At 30.9% G+C, this 18,314-nt stretch overlaps 1 protein-coding gene across 2 annotated transcripts in view; it reads right to left on the bottom strand.

Moving 5' to 3' along the window:
* Window positions 1–18,314, bottom strand: part of LOC142324808 (shootin-1-like) — a 98,520-nt gene that overhangs the window by 13,189 nt on the left and 67,017 nt on the right. For both annotated transcript variants that reach the window (XM_075365835.1, XM_075365826.1), the window contains exons 4-8: window positions 17,174–17,268; window positions 13,793–13,988; window positions 6,525–6,670; window positions 3,971–4,099; window positions 776–1,076 (exon numbers count right to left, since the gene is read on the bottom strand). In XM_075365835.1, coding sequence (XP_075221950.1) covers window positions 776–1,076; window positions 3,971–4,099; window positions 6,525–6,670; window positions 13,793–13,988; window positions 17,174–17,268 — 867 coding nt within the window. The remainder of the gene's footprint in view (window positions 1–775; window positions 1,077–3,970; window positions 4,100–6,524; window positions 6,671–13,792; window positions 13,989–17,173; window positions 17,269–18,314) is intronic.

Genomic DNA, 18,314 nt, shown 5'->3' with positions numbered 1-18,314 from the left:
TTCATGAACCAGAGGAGCGAGATGTGGAAGTTAGAAGGAAACATAAATGCTGTCACCTTTGCCTGAGCACTAAGGACAATATATATAACATTATTTGTGTGAAATGTGGGCACCATACTTGTAAAAATCACACTTCTTTTATTTGTAAAGATTGTTAATGTTGGAAATAAAGACTTTCTAACTCTCGAATGATAAATTTGAGAAAAAATATATACAAATGTACTGTTCAGGACATCAATTTGACAGGCAAATTGTGCATTGTTTACTTGTAGATGTTTGGCTCAGTTCAAATATTTTAATATAAAAATATATTTACAGATGTGTTATTAGTTTGTCTTCGATAATGAATCGGGAATAATTCTATTTTTACACCAGCAAAGTCCAACTAAAATGAAGATCTTTATTTTTAACAAGGTTTTGTAATTTCTGTTTTTCTTTGATTATTTTGTTTTAAACAAGGAGATATTTATTTTCATTTAAATAAAAAATAGTTCCTTTTTCGAATATAAGTATTCATTTCTTTTAATTCAAATAATATATTATAAATATAACTAATGAATGTTGAGGTCTTAGTAATCTGATGCGATTAGTAATGTTATAAATAGAACATGAGCAGTTAAGGGTTAATGACGATGCAATGGAATATAAAAGAACTTCCTGCAGTCATAGAATATTAATGAATAACCATATAATGAACCATATTAATGTAACCATATTAATGAATAAATATATATCATACAAATATATGAAATATTTTTAAAATTAAAATACTTACTCTTTTCAGAAAGCTGGTTAGCTTGTAATTCTGCCCGATCAGCTCGTTGCACAGCACAGACTAGTTCTGACTCAGTCAGTTTTAGACGCTGTTCTAATATCTCTAACCTATCATTACTCTCTAACGCATCAAGTTTTTCTTGAAGTTGTTGTAATTCAGATGCATGTCTATGTCTTTCTTCTTCCAAACAAGACATTAATTGTTCAACTTCCAGTAACACATTTGTTAGTCTATCATCTGAAGCAACCTCAGTCATCAACAACTGACTCTGATGAGCCAATACATTTCTTTCTTTCTTTGCCTACCATTATAATAAAGAAAATAAATAAACAAATTATTATTTTAGTAATCAAATTGATAACTAAAAAGTACTGGAATTTGAAATTTCAAACATTAATTCTAACAATCTTACTTTGTGTTTAGAACAAAATTATGTAGCTTAAAACGGATTATGAAGTAAGACCAGTAAATTCATTTTTGAACTTTCATTTCAGTACAAGAAAAGTAACTCATACTGAAATATTTCAGTATGACAGAAATTACACTAGAATTAGCATTTAAACTCAAATTGGATATCAGAATAAATTCTTTATTCATATTAGTGCATACTTATTATTTATAACAGATAAATAACTGCTACTCCAAGTAACAAAAGAAGCTGCATCAAAATTTGACTGTAAAGATCCAGGAAACTATAGAAAACCTTGATCACTGGCAAAGCATAATAAAATACAAAACTGATAAATAAAAAAACATGATTCTAGTCATTTAAGTGATTCTAGTGAATTAAGTGAAATAATAGTTATTTTAATATGTAATGACAGTAAAATAAATAAAATCAGTAATATAAAATTGGATTTTAATATTTTAATAGATTAACTGAAAAATATTAAAACACATTTTTAACTTTTTTAATGACTTATCATAGGAAGTCTCTTCATGATGTATCATAGGAAGCCTAAAGACTCATGCATGATAATGCAATGTATGAAATTCACAGATGTGAAAATTACCAAGCCTGACCCGATTTGAACAGAATAAAAGGCAGACATCAATTTGCCACAGAGGTCAGCAGTGATAATACAAATTTAATTAGTATTTATATTTAAATTTCCATCATCAAATGAGTAATATTGTACTTGTAATACAAATTTTTTATAATTTTAAATAAACCAATCAAAAGATTTTTTTTAATGATTAGGTAATTTATTACAAACAGCATTGAAAGCATAATAAATGCACAGTAACCTATTTTGAATAATAAAATTTTATGCTGAGTAATGTCAAAGTAGTTTTGTTATCTGGTTCGACAGAAGCAAATTTTATTTTTTAGATTTTTTTACGAATAAAATAATTTTTTTAAAATAAAAATAGAACATCCATAAACAAACATGTGAAAATTATAGAATTTTTAAATATCAGTCAAAACAGCCAATTATCATCAAACAGCAATTACTCTGACAACCCATTTTTGTACCTTAAAAATTCAATCAAACTTTTTTAAAGAGTCCTATAACATAATTTGCTTGACAGGAATATAAATAAGTATTATATGTATTTAATGATAAAAAAATTAAGCAATTTAATAAAATTATTAAAAAAAATCATTAAAAATAAACAGAACAAACTTTGAAGGAAGAGCTGAAAGGAACAGTGTTAACTTATGAGGCATAAGAGAATACGAATGATAAAGTAAACCAGATGAATTTAGTAATATAATTATTTTTTATGTAAATACAAATGCTCAATGGTGTTATAGATACTGATTTGATTATACTAGGCAGGCAGATTAAAAAATAATAATCTGTATAATTCAGTTTTTTTATAATGTAATAGGAAAGAATATTTCCATCATGTGAAACAGAACTGTAGTTTCTTTTCCTGTTCTAATGTTTGGTGTCAATTGGTTCACTGAAGCCAGTCTCATCTAAGTAAATGAAGAACTTGTATGATAATTTTAAAATGATTCTTATCATATAATACCAATATCTCAACCATATATATATATATATATATTATTTTAAGGAAATTATTTTACAATTGCATTTTATTGTGAATGTGGCAAAGAAATTTGTGACTGCATGATGTTAACATTTATTAGCTAATGAACAAAACAGTCACAGTTGGTTAGAAATCAGCTTAAAAAAGTATTTATCGTGTCAAAGTATAACCATACAAAATTAATGATCTATTAAAAGTAACACTTCTTAAACAAGAATGATTTTATAAAATTTCAGAAATCTTTTTTTCTTTTTTTAATTTGACTATATTATAATCAGTCATCTTCAAAAAATAAATATATTACAGATAAAAAAGAACATAACTATTAAATACAATTGGGATAAGGTAAAAACAAAAAAACAAAAATAGAATACATTGCACTTTCAGAGAGTCATCACTCCAGCTTCAGATTTTTTTTGTACATTAACTACCCATATAATTTATTTATTTTCTTTAGCAATTGAAGGCTGACAATCATGAAACAGTCAATCATGAAAAATTAACTTTATAATGTATGAAAAGCCTGATTGGTATTTGAAATAGATTTTCAAATGAAAGGGAGAAAGAATAAACATGCACGCGCGCGCGCGCGTGTATGTGTGTGTGTGTGTGTGTGTGTGTGTGTGTGTGTGTGTGTGTGTGCATGCGTGTGCACACACAGTTGTACATATGTATATATTTTATTTTATAAAATAATTATATACTTGAAAGTACATGAAAATACTTTGTGAGATCCCACTTCCTCAGTCATGATTGAATTCATTTAATTAAACAGATTATTAAAAATAATAAAAAAAGCATGCATATAGAGTAATGTTTGTTACACTACTGATGCGGGATCCTGAAAAAGTACTTTAATTATATAATTAAGGTAAGATATATCTTCTCAATATTCTGTATTAGGTGATTTATATTAATAAAATTAATATATATATATATATATATATTAATTCATATTTTTGATATGAATTCATGAATATGAATAATATATATATTATTCATATTCATGAATTAATATATATATTAATTATATATTAATTAATGAATATGAATAATATATATATATAAATTAATATAATTACTATTAATATAAATCACCTAATACAGAATATTGAGAAAATATATCTTACCTTAATTCTATAATTAAAAAAAAAAATTAATATAGTAAACTTGTATACATTAATTGTTACATACCTTATCTGCATCAACTTTAAATTTCTCAGCCATTTGCCTGTCACGTGAACTTTGTTCCTTCAATGCTGATACTTCAGCAGCTACTAACTTACTAACTTCACTTAAATTATCTTTCATTCTTCTTAATTCCTGTACAAAATCAGAGATAATAATAATTACCTAAGAAAATAATTTTATTAATTTATTAATTAATAATAATTTTATTACCTAAGATTTAAATATTTATATTGTACTTTGTAAATTTACAAAATAATTATTTTAATTCATATTAATTTATCAAATAACTTTAAAAATTCCGAAACCAATATTCCATTGGATTGCTGAGGTAATTCATTACTTGGTTCATACAAATTAATAATTTTTTTAAATTAAAGGATGATTTGTACAGTAACCATATGGTAGATTACCACAAAGAAATATAACTCTTTAAATAGATTTTGTACCATAAAAGATGAAACAGAATCTGGCTACTGAAAATAACTGGTGAAGAGTTATCAGTGAACAAGATATGAAATTATATGATACTTTCAATGAACTGATATAAATAGATAACTGAGCTTGCCCAAATTTTTAACAATGATAAGACTGGACAAGAGTTAAAATTCAATCTTATAAAACTCAGGTGGTCTAAGAAGAAAAGTTAATTTAATTAGAATATAAGACAACTACAGAAAGAATAAATGTGCGTGGTTATTAAAAAAAGTACATTTGCCAGTATTACAGAAAATGAAAAAGTACAGAGATGAGATCTTTGATTTTAAAAATACACTAAACTAAGAATAATATTTAAACAATTTTTTTTTTAATTTTGACTTAAAGTTAATTGTTTTTAAAAGTTGGTACCAAATTAAATACAATTATCAACAAATTATTACCCTAAATTGGTGCTAATTTAAAAAATAAAAATTTATAGAACCTTTATTTTTGTCACATTTTCATTGTATTTTCTGATGTTTGTTTAAGTTTTTCAAAATTTAAATAAAATTATTTAGTTTATTTAAAATATTCGTAAGTCTACAATAAATTCTGCATAAAAGAAATATCTTTCCCAAGAACTGTAATGCTGAGAAACTTGTAGGTTATATATGATTACAAAAAAATAATTATTTAAAAAAAAAAGAACTGACATCAAGACAACGTAATGTGATGAACTTACAAAGAATTATAAGATTTCTACTGCCCTTACTGATGCCGTATATTATTATATATAATGTACGAGTATATTGGGTCTGAAAGGTTTATAACAAGATATCTCAAATTTTGATGATTTTATTAACAGTGCTACATATCATGCAGAAACTCACAATACCTGCCCAACAGAATACCATATAACATCATTTAATGTGACACATGAATATTGAATATCAGGATTCCCACTGACCCTACCTACCCATCGGAAGATGAAAAAGTTTTTTTGTCAATTTTTAGACCAGTTTCTTGTCTAAAACCTTGTTTAACATCATGGTACCACTGTGAAAAGCAGCTGCATCAATTGCAACAAGATTTATTTCAGTTGGATTAATACGAAAAAGGTTATGCACGAACAAACATAAAAAAAATAAGAGTCAAATTCATAACCTCCTTTTTTGAAGTCTGTTAAAAAGATATGATGAGAAATGATGCTCTACCAAATGTTTACTATGACTATCTGGAATTTGAGACTACATATTATTTTTTTATTGAACTGTTGAGTAAAAATGCAGTAATGTCAGATTGAGATCAAGCTGTGTATATCACACAGCATAGTGTAATCACACTGCAACAAATCAAACAAAATAATGATAACAGAACATTCGTAGATGTTTGACAATTGGTTGGATGATGAATTTACTAAAAGCATTGGAAAGCTAAAAAAATATTTATATTATTGACCAGTGTCAGTGATCAACAACACCTTAACTCATTGTGATTTAGACTCCTTAGTCATGTAGACAATTAAAGGTAAAATGAAAATCTTATACTGCTAGTCAAAAAGCTTCCTGAAGCAGAAGTTGATATAAATGACCAGATGAATGCTAATGAAGACAATTTTATCAAGAAAATAATTACAAATTCTGTGCATCAGGAAACTTAAAATTTCTCAGAAAAAAATTTCTCATCTTGATGAACTTCAGTTAGTGTCTAATAAATTCAATAATTGAATACTAAGCAGAAAAAATGAGCAAGATTGAGTTATATTCATTATACGGAACATGAAATATCAAAACATTATTGTTGCAACAAATTAACCAAAAGACATTGAACAAGGTTTTTTAAACATAAAAAAATTCTTCAGTGTATGTTTTCTGAAGAGTAATTTTTAACTGCAGAGTAATTTTTTTAAAGTTTAGTCTTCAAACCAGTGTATGAAATGTGAATTCCACATTACTCAAATAATAGAAATTTTTCTACAATGTTTAAAACATTTAGTTTATTATTTATAATTATTTTAATAAAGAGGTTAACATTTTTTAATGTTATTTTCCCATTACTATTAATGGAAATTCTAAAAAATAATATAATTATTTTTCTATTATTAGGAGGAAGACATATCACCTGCATCCATTTAACATACCTGTAATTCATCTCCCATCAGCTTTTTTGACGTACGTTCTTCATCAAGTGCAGTTATTAATTCTACTGTTTGTTCTTGAGCTTCAAACTCCTGAAGTCGAGCAGCATTTAATTCTGCCTGTAAGCGTGCTACCTCCTTATTAAGCTCTAATTTTTTTTAACAAATTGAAACATGATTATGGACCAAATGGAACAAATAATTCAGTTAAAATTAAATTATATGTCGCCATACATAAATCCTATACTATTCTAAGTTTAATATACTCTTATTTTTTATTTTTTATTTAAAAAATGTGAATGTATTAAATTTTATGACAACTTTTAAACATCCTTCAGAGATTTTCAACTTGTAGGTTTTTTCAGCATTATTCAATAAATGAGATAAAAGTACATCAATAGTATATAGCATGAAAAATCATTTATTCACTAGCAAGAAAAAGACTATACCCGGAATAAAGAAAAGAAAATATCTGAAAACTAATGCCACTGTTTTAACTTGTTTTTAAAGATAAACAAAGAAGGTAGGTATACGTAGAATGATAAAAGGAATGGAATATTGCAATCTTATAGTGTCAGAAGTGGTGAACCGCTCTCTCTCTGGAGTGAGATTCTCTGTTCCTTCAGAAGGAGGGACCAGCACAAACTACCAGCTCACTAATTTCTTTATTAACTAAGTGCTTCCTCTGTTGTCATCACATGTGCAGATCAGTTGCCTTTACGTGGTGGCACTGTTAGTACCTTGTCCATATATGGTACCAGTGGGCAGGCAAACCAAAATTGAATGCTTCTTTGAGGTCCTAAAGGTCCTCAACACCTCTCACTGGGGTTGCCAGCCCTAGTGGGTTGTGTCTAAAGTTGGTTTTGATAGCCAAGAACAAGCCTCGGATGAATTAGGCCGATTGGGGATGACCAGTCAACCAACTTTTCCCAGCCATCACATCGATCCTGCATCAACATCTATTGACACTTCTTCTTCCCTGCAGAAACCATCTTATCTCTGCCAATTCTACCAGTGGTTGTTCAGAACTGCAATTGGTCTTGGGGTTCATTGGCGACAGTAACACCCTGTTGAGCATGAAACTGCTATTGTTATTCCGTCGACCAAGGTGCGTTGGATGCCAGAAGAACTCCTCATGGCTAGAAAGGAAGCTCTGGCCACCAGATATGTGTCAGATTTATCAACCAGCATTTATTAGAGCTTATGAACATGCGTGCCCTTGAATCCATCAAGGGGACACGCTGATGGGCTGACTATTGTCAATTTGTTCTGACTGATATTACCGCACATGATACTTTGCCTGAGAGCTCTCCTGGTTCTCCATCTACAAATTCCCCTGTTCTGCCTCATGTCTCAACATCATCCTTCGTCCCAAAGCCCTTCAACTTCTGTAGCTGCTGGAGATCAAACTTCAGTGATACCTGCTTCCCTGTCTCAAGTTTTGGCATCCACGTTCTGCATTTTTTTCTGAGAGTGGTCCTTCTTTTCTTTCTTCCTTTGAATGTCAGTCTATCTATGACTCTTATCCCAGCTGCCATTCAGTCTCTTTCTTCAGTTGTTTCCAGTATTCGGGGATGGCGGCCCCATGAATTGGTAGGCATAGCTCAATCCACTTTGGGGCGAGCTCCGGCTTATCAGGTACTGCTTTCTATTGCAGACTGGTTTTCTAATGTTTTTCCACTTCCTTCTTTTTCTGTTCGCCCAGACTCCACCTGGCCCTGCCGGCATCAGGTTAGATGTTGGGAGTACACCGCCACAAAGCGACTGTTTTGTTCCAGCATGTCGAGGTGTGTCCGGGTATTCTCGACGGTACCTCCCTTTTGATTGACTTCCGGTACCTCCCGTCTATGAGATGTTTGGGTACTGGACCGACTTGGTCACCTCTCCTTCCAAATCCGTTCGGATGAATCACCGTTTATTGATACGATCATCCCTTAAGGCTGTGTGGGGCCCTGTCACGCCCAAGGAAGTCACTGCTGGTCATGTTCCGCGCTCGGCTTGGCTCCTGGTACTGATGGTGTGATTCCGTGCCTGTGGCGAGCAGTCCCAGTTTCTCTCATTGCCCTGTTCTACAACACTATCCTTTTCCTTGGCGGCTTTGCAGTTCCTATTTTGGTCAGTCGCACTGTTTTTGTTCTGAAGGAAGTTGGTCGGCCACTGGACTTTCGTCGGATCTCCGTTTCTTCTGTGTTTTTCGGCACCTTCATAAGATCCTTGCCGGACATCTCCACGCTTCCCGTTTGGGTGATCCTCGCCAATGTTGTTTCGACGACGGCTGTGCTGAGAACATTTCCATTCTCTTTGCCACCACCCATTATGCTCATCCTTCTCTTTCTCCTTTGCATTACGCTTCACTTGATATTGCAAAGGCTTTTAATTCAGTTTCCCATGGAGCAATTGATCTCGCCTTCCAGTCCCTTGGTCTTACCCCTGTCAATTGGTAGCTTACCTAAACCGTTTATATGCCTCATCTGCTACAGTTTTTTCGCTCCATGGAAAGTCCCCCCTCTTGTCCGTGTCTCGCAGGATGTTCGACAGGGTGATCCCCCTGTCCTCATTTTTATTCTTCTACGTGATCAACTTGGTGCTTAAAGAGCTTTCGCGTGAGGTTTTTGTAGAGCTGCTAAACTCCAGGTTGTCGGCAGTAGCATATGCCAATAACGTGCTACTGTTCGACTCCACGGTCTGAGGCTTGTAATCCTCGCTCGACGTTTTTAAGCGTGATGCAGCACGTTTTGACCTCATGTTGAATGTTGATAAGTGCTTCGTATTCTTCACCATTCCTCATGGCAAGCGCAAGACCTTTAAAGTTCTGATTGAAAGGCAATTCTATCTGTTCTCAGGCCCCATTCCAGATCTTGATGCCGTCCAGAAATGGCGGTATCTTGGTATGAACTTTGATTCAATTGGGTCAACCAGCTCTCAGTGACTTGTCAAATCTCTCAATCGACTCACTCGCGCCTCCACTTAAACCACAGCAGAGGGTGATAGCAGTGCAGTTGTTTTTGCTTCCATGCATGTATCACTCTCTGTTGTTGAAGAAGTGTAATGCAGCCGTTCTTAATAAACTCGATAGGGTTGTCAGGTCCTTCATATGAAAGTGGCTGAGGCTGCCACATGACGTCCCTGTTCCCTTCCTTCATGCTAGGTCCGGAACGGTGGGCTTGGGATTCCATGTTTTGGGGTCGCTGTTACAGCGCTGCTACTTTCCCCCCTCTCTGCTACTGAGAGTAAGGTTTTTCCGTTTCCCGTGCTGCTTTCTTATCGTACTGGGTACAAGGTAGGATCTCCTTCACTCTTCGTTCCCTCAACCGAGGGGAACGTTGTTTTGTCGATCTACCGACGAATATGAGCTTTGTGAAGCAGGTAGTGTCTCGACCTCTACTTCCTGGATCGCCTCAAGATCTTTAGGGATCCCAGGCAGAGACTACATTCAGTAAATTCACACGGCAATCAATTGAGTCTGTAGTCAGAACATCAAGAGGCTGCAGATATCTACGTAACATTCTTTATAGAGTTGGTTGCTGTGTCGACGAGACCACCGCCTACATTATACAAGGCTGCTACAGGACCTATGGTAGACGAATCCCTAGTTATGATACTGTCGCTAGTGCTAGGGCAACATTACACAACGACAACTACTAGATCCGCCAAGAACATCACATTAATACCGATGTGGGTCTTCATAATCCCGACAATATTGTAGCCAAGAGTGGGCAAGCCACTTTCATCGATGTCCAGTTTGTCTCTGGTTCCAGGCCAACCCAGTGAAGCCAACAAGAGTAGACAGCTTACTGTAATGCCAATGCTTCTTTAATTCAAGCTATAAAGAGTTGTGTAGGTAGCTTCTGTCCTCATGACCACCACTACGATCACTTCAAGATGTGTCTGGAGCCTTTGGTCTGCCTCAGATTTGAAGGCATTAGGACTAACAAGATATAACAAGGGTACTCCAGGGCTCCTCGATAATTTCACCCACTGGTAGAAGATGACCTTCAGACAACATTAACAGCCTGTTCAGTGTGTGAAATTTCAAAAGAAAATTTCTGTGGTGGTGCTTTATATGGTCATTTGCCTGATTATATTTAGTTGAGATTAAAAAGTAGAACTTGTAATATCAGCCATAATTCATGCAGCCAACTTAAGCCATGACCAACCAACTTAAGCCTCTTAACGTCAGAGTGTACAAATTACTTAGAGATGATTGCATTCAAGCTCAGTATGATCACAGGTTGTATAATAGTGATCTTCTGTTTATATCAAACAGGAAAAAATCTTTACTAAATCATCAGTAGCAAGTTCATGGAATGTATTTCAAGAATATGGAAAGAATTACCTCCAGAATTCACTAAAACATCATATTAGAAGTAGTATGTAATGCAGAAAATGGTTTTAAAGGTGATATTCTTTGAAATAATATTGCTATTCCGTAAATATTATTGTTATAAAAGTGCAAAAAAGCTGATTTGATACCAGACTCCAGTAGCAATTCTGATGGTGACTCAGAAACTGAGGATAAAATAAAGTGACTGAGAAAAATGATTTTTTTCTAAATTTATTAAAATAAGTGATTAAAAAATTATTTCTATTTAGATTTCTTTCTGAATTTTTTATAAAAATAAACATTAGGGTTTCAAAATATTAATGTGATTTCAGTTTACTACAAACATTATAAAAAGTTCAATATATTTTTAATAATTCATTTTAATATTTTTAGATTATTTTTACCTAAAAAAAGTCCACTTTAAATTACAGAAAATAAAATTTACAGAACAATAAAAAATGGTAACATGAAACATTTTTTTCAAAAGGGTAAATTCTTTTGGTTCAATGAAATTTGTAGATGTCGGTAGACATAGATCATAGTAAAAAAAATCGGAGACATGTATGACAATGCACACATATGGCAAATTTTTGTTGCCAGTTTATTAAATTTTACTCTTCAGTAACAATTATCACAATAGTTGTTTGTCAAGAAGGCATATGAAAAATGCCATGCCTGACCAGGATTCAAACCCAGGACCTCCGGATGAAAGCCTGAGATGCTACCACTCCACCATGATCTTTAGAAAATCATTTTCTATCTTTAGAAATTTTTTTATCTTTTTTTATCTTTAGAAATCACTAACTGCAGAGACTTTTTCTGCCAGATTTCTTAAAAGAATTAATAGGTTCAATAATTTGCAATTGAAAAAGTGACCACTGAGTAGCCCACTTATGTTTTTTGACTGCTTATAATTTTTGTCTAATTAACAGCACCATAGTTTGTAATTTTGTCTGCTAAAACCTTTAGTACTTATTTTGACTTTGTGTGGTCAATGTATGGACACATCTTTGCACTTCAGGTTTACACAGTTCACATTAGAAATTATCAATTAATCTTTATTCTAAAGTAATGGAGATCACGCAGTAGAGAACACATTATTTCTGAGACTGTCACCAATTACAGATACAATGTATGTTCTCTTAAATTTTGTAATATACTTGTACATTATATCACTATTTGTTATATAAAAATGTATTTTTTTTATATAAATAGTTCTGTCTTGTTTTGTATACATAACAATATGAGACACTTATATTTGTAATTATACAAAACAACCCGAATTTTTCTGATTTGTCTAACATTATCATCTATTAGTCTACACAAGAACTCATAATTTTTCCTTACACATGAATATGTATAAACTCTGGTGCAATGAGTTCCTGAGATAACTGGCTTCTGAATGATTCCGTTTCATTTCTTTAAATATTTTTTAACAGAATATGCATTTCTTTTTTGTCCCAATTTTTTAATAACTCTCCAGAAGGGAATCATATGAATGGTTTAGAGCTTCATGGAAAAAATGTTTCTGCATGTCAAACAATTCTGAGGATGAGTCCTCACTTATCCTCACTTACTAATATAAATCCTTATTTATTAATGTAAATACTTAGTGAATACAGAAGATGTTCCTAGGTGGCTCTTCAATATCAAGAAGAAAAGCAATTTGTTGCAGAATATATTTGAGCTGGTCAACAAAAAATCATTGTCAATAATGTACTGCTTTCATCCTAGATAGATACAATATCTCCAGAAATAGGTTAAGCATTCAGTGGTTGGAAAGGTGAGGTTTAAACCACCTCTTTAATAGGTTTTTGAACTTTTTTGTAAACCCACTATCAGTAAATTGTTCCATTCTCATCAGCTATCCTTTTCCCTTATCATTGATGCCTCCACATCTAATGGGTAAAAGTAGCAAGACTAGGAAATAAGTCTAGGAAGATAAGAGAAAGGAAAATAAAGATACTTATATTGGTAGTGCATAATTATTCTAAATTTAAAAAAAATATATTTTGTGGTAAAATAATGGAATTATTTAGTTAACATTTGATAAAACATAAAGAAGAATCTTTCATGTAAAACTATTAACATTTTAATGACAACTAAACCACACAATACTTTCTGTTGCTTTTATAGGCTGTCTTCAGTGGCTGATAATAGATCTCCAGGTTACCAGAAAAGTGAATGAAAGCATAATGACATCAGTTTTTAAAACTATATTAAAAACAAATTTGGTTTAGTTTATCATCATAAAATGAATAATTTTATACAGTTTTTACCACCAACTTTCTTATGCAGAAACATCAAAGACCTTTAATCCTCATTCGGCTTACAGCAATCATTCGTGAAATCAAAATAAAACTCATTCATCAGGTCCTACATTCATGGAATTGTTATCAACATTGAATTTAGTATTTATATTGATGCAACAGCAATAAATAGTACATATAACTGATATGATAAACACTATAAAATTGTGAAATCTGTAATTTTCTTTCTTTCAAACTATGTTTCTAAAATAACTAATGAACAAAATATGGCCTTATGATGTAGTTGTCTCTAAAAATGGTTGCCAAATGTTGAGAATCAAAGGCATTGAAAATAAGGTTAATAGTTATTATCTCTTTGAAAGGATATGAGATAATGAGGTAGAAATAAAGCAATTAAATTAAATAATTGCAATACAAACAAGGATTAAAACCTTACAACATAAGTCATTAATCATCAAAGAATAACTAAATGCAGTTCATTCCCTTAATTTGTAGATTTGAACAGAAGAGAAAAAATAGTCCATCAAGAATAAATGCACACATTAAGACTTAATGTAGTTAAAAAAAAACATTAATTTAGAATAATTATGTTACCACCAAATAGTTATATAACTGTTAAAAATTGTAATATAAACAATTGTGTTCTGTGTAACAATAATTGTAATGTATAAACCTACCTTGTATCATTTTATTCAACTCTTCTATATCATCACTTCCTTGTTCAGAATTTGACAAACCAGTTGTTGTATTATCAGTTTGATCACCAGATAATTGTTCCAACTGTTGTAATGATTCAATATCGGGTGACAATTGCATTACTTTACCAATTAATAAAGTACTCCTTCTTTTTAACTCTTTATTTTCTTTGTACCACTAAAAATATTTAAAAAAAATGATAATCACAATAACATAGTAATTAAATTAAATTTAATGTTTTACTCATTGTCCTTACTAAAATAATACAACAGTTCAAGTAATGAAGTTTGTTATACAGCAAAACATTCATTATCCAGATAGCATACAAATAAATAATTTTAAGCAATTCCGACGGCAACCTTTTACAAAATAGGAATGTGTTGTGAGTAAAAATCTTTGACACATACACTTTAATGTAATGTAATTTCATTTCTTGTTTTTTAATAAATAAAATAACCAGAAATATTTTTTTAGATATAACATAATTTTCTCATAAAAATTGTCCAGAGGGTTTTGAGGTTTTCATAAAAATTTGTCCAGAGAGTCCCCTCAAATTATATTTTGATTTTTTTGAAATTACAATTATAATATTTATTAGTAATAACAAAATAAATAATGCTTTTAAGAAAATTAAAATCTTGAGGAAAATGTGTTAAAATTGAAAATACTAAAACATTTTTTAATCACATGTGACACCAAATAGTCTTCTGTAAGCTGGAAATTAAATAAGTAATAAGTGAATAATTTGTGAACAATTGGCTTACAACTGTTTGGTCCAGCTGTCAAACTTCCCGACACTGTTTATCTAAAAGGTGAAAAATGAAGATGGAATAAGAGGGTTGAGTAGGAATAGAAGCTTAATTAGAGCAATAGAGAATAGGAAATTCAATTATTGGCTTTGACACCAAAAAAGAGAAACGAGCCGATTAAAACAGATTTAGAAAAATTATAAATGGCACACATAAAAAAGGATAGAGGAGAGTAAAAATAGCAGATAATTTAAAATAAATTGAGAACTATCAATATTTAAGAATTGGAGATAAAAGAGAATAGACAGAAACTGGCAGTAAACTTGCTTCAAAATAGACAACCATATAAAATGATGAAAGCTCTTCACACAGTCATTTTTCTTACTTCAGTTCTTGGCACAACTGCTGCGATCAAAAGCCATTATTAAATGCCAATACTACTACAAAAGAAAACTCTGTATTAACATTATAATTATAATCTTTTATATTTATTTTATATAATACATTACAACAATTATAACATAATAAAATTCAGCATTAGCTTCAGTGAATTAAGGAAATAGTTTATTAAATGTCTTGGGCCTTTTTAATTTTTCAAATAATACTGTACTATTGTAATCGACCAACAGAATAAGAATAAAATTATTGTACTATACTAAAATGGAATAAAAAACCATGTAAGTTACACAAATATTAATCAAATAAGCTACCGTGGACAAGAATATTAATCAAAACACATGTACAAAAAATAATGTAAAAATCAAATGCGGATACGTACAATTTATATTTATACTTAGATGATTTAAAATAGCAGTCAATTTTAGTTTGAACTAAGTCCTGATGGATTTTTTTTCAAAAAGCGACTGCACTTCTGATATTAAAAGAAGTAACAGAAATAGTTTAGAAATTTTTATATGCTGTTATCAGTAAACATTTAGATTAAATTACGGAAAATTACACACTTGAACAATGTGTAAAAATTGTATAAATAACAACACAAGTTTTTGAAAAAAATTATCTTCAGTGATGAGGCTAATTTTCTTTTTACTAGCTTTGTCAATGAAAGAACTGTCAAATTTTAGGATCAGAAAATCCAAAAAAGATTGAAGAACTTCCTATGCATCCTGACAGGTCAAGGTTTGGTGTGGATTTTGGGCTGAGGGACTGATTGGACCTTACTTCATCAAAAATGAAAATGGAGATGCCATTACCATCAATAAAGTTCAATATCATGAGATGATTTCAAATATTTAATGACACAGATGTGGAAGACATGTGATTTCAACAAGATGGAGCAACATGCCACAGTGTCAATGAAACATAAGTTATTGCAAGAAACATTTAATGGTCATGTTATCTCAAAACAAGGTGATGTTGTGAACTGGCTGCCAAGATCATGAGACTTGACACTGTTGGACTTTTTTCTTTAGGGTTATCTTAAGAAAAGTGACATCAATAAACCACAAACAATTGAAAACATCAAAAAAAAATTTGATACACTGCTAGCAATTATGTCAACATGTTATGGAAAATTTTGTCAAAAGGGTGAATAAGTGCAGCCACGGCCGAGGCACTCATTTTGTCAGATGTTTTATATCACTCATAACCTCCAAGTCACCACTTTCTAATAAAGCAAAAATATTATCAATTATCTAATAAAAAATAGGTTTTATTAAAAAATTAGTGTCAGCTCATTTTGGGACACCTTTATTTGCTGAAAATTGCAGACATAGATTTCAAAAGATTTTATATAGTGATAATAAGTTGCTCACTAAGTCGTTAAAAACAATTAATAGATTGATATTCTCAATCTCTTTATTGATTGAAAACTGATACACAATTTGATGTCACTGTTATATCCAGATTCTTGTCAGAAACTGAAACCATAAAGTATCACTAAGAAGATGGTAATACTAACTAGAAATCAAGAAAATTATAAAGAGGACTCTACCTTAACTATAAATTCCATTAAAATAATGTGCGGGCATCGACTGCTAATGATCATTTAGCCTGAATGAAAATTTGTAGCATATGAAAAATGCCATGCCTGACCAGGGATTTGAACCCAGGACCTCTGGGTGAAAGGCAGAGACAGTACCACTCATGTCATGGAGGTTGGCAAAATAATCATTATAAATAAATAAACATATAATAAAGGGGAAGATAGCTTTATATCAAAAATATAAAAGGAATTTATATACTGCCATAATTTTTTTTTTTACTCAAATTCATACTATACAATTCAATTGTATTTCTTGCCCAGTTTAACACCAGCCACCACTCAGATAATGCAATTTACTGAACAGTACAACTAGTAAGTTGAATACTTTAGTATTCAAACCCAAATATATTATAATTAAAACTGGCTTGAACTTGGATTCTCCAGTATCAGAGAAAAAATATCATAATAGCTAACTGGTGATAAAGTTAATCCTGCATACAAAAAATTAATGGGATTATCATAACTTCAAATAACATTACATAGATTTTTCAAACAAATCATGTTCAGAATGTACAACTATCTTTTCTTCAACATTTTCCTCAAAGTTTAAGACAGTTTTTCAGAACGAATCGACAAACTATTTAGATAATAAATTAAAAAGGAATATTGACCTGAGATGCTCTCTTCATAGCTTTCTGCATTGTGTTTGTTTCTAAATCATATTGTGTCTTCATCTGATCGTATTCCTTACATACAGCCTCTGACACTGTGAAGAAAACAATATCAATATTCACAATTTTTTCTTAAAAAAGTTTTAATTTTGAAAATTTTAAGTTTAAATTCAAGCTATCAAAATCTGAAGTATAGCTTTTAACCACCCAATTCTACAATCTATTGTTACACAGCATATAAGTAGCATTAGAATAGTATACTAAATAACAAATTGTTAATAGTTTAACAAAAATAACCACCACTTTTATACCCTCTAGATCTCGTGTAAACTTGTACATAATCCTAGAAAAATTGTCATAAACTAGTGGCATGTTGAGACAAAAGCCTTTTTTTAAGGAATAATAGTTTGGGAATGGGGAAATTGGAATCACAGAGAACCAACCACCTTTCTTGTGAAGGATGAACAAAAAAATCTGAAAGAGCTGAAATAATTTAAAAAAATCAATAACAGGTACAACGTATACATATTAACAAAATGAGAAATTTCATTTTAATTGTAAATTGCTAAGGAATGACTACTGAAAAGTTAGGGGGGTTAAAACAGATTTTCAGATGCACAATATAACTACACTCAACTTTAAGGAAACTTAATTATATCATAATTAAATAAATGATTCCTGCCAACTGATGACCCAGTCCAACAGGTTATCTTTCTGGTTCCACATTCATCGCCTTTATTCCTCGAATGTGAATACTAAAAAGGATTATATGCATATTGCATAGATTCTACAGCAGCGTATAAAAAAAATGAAATAACTTTTCATTATGGTAGAAAAATAGCAGATAGACCAGATTACTTTTGAATCAGCATTTATCTTTTATCACTATAAAGAGAATGGTATCATTAAATTATTATTCACTGACTGTATTAAACCTGTTTCCCTTATTTTTTTCACAGACTAAATGTTTAGTGGCATAATCAAAATTTTTATTGTTTCTATACAGATTTTATAATAGAGTATACTATTAATCTGAGATACAAAGACATGAAGAGTATCACCAGTAACTTCTTACTTCAACAGAACATTTTTTGGAAGTTATAAATTGAAAAAATTATATACACTGTTTACTGTTTTACTA

The sequence above is a fragment of the Lycorma delicatula genome, chromosome 1, assembly GCF_047948215.1.
Source record: "Lycorma delicatula isolate Av1 chromosome 1, ASM4794821v1, whole genome shotgun sequence".
Classification (NCBI taxonomy): Eukaryota; Metazoa; Arthropoda; class Insecta; order Hemiptera; family Fulgoridae; genus Lycorma; species Lycorma delicatula.
The sequence above is the reverse complement of the archived record's forward strand: the minus strand, read 5'-3'. Positions and strand labels throughout refer to the sequence as shown.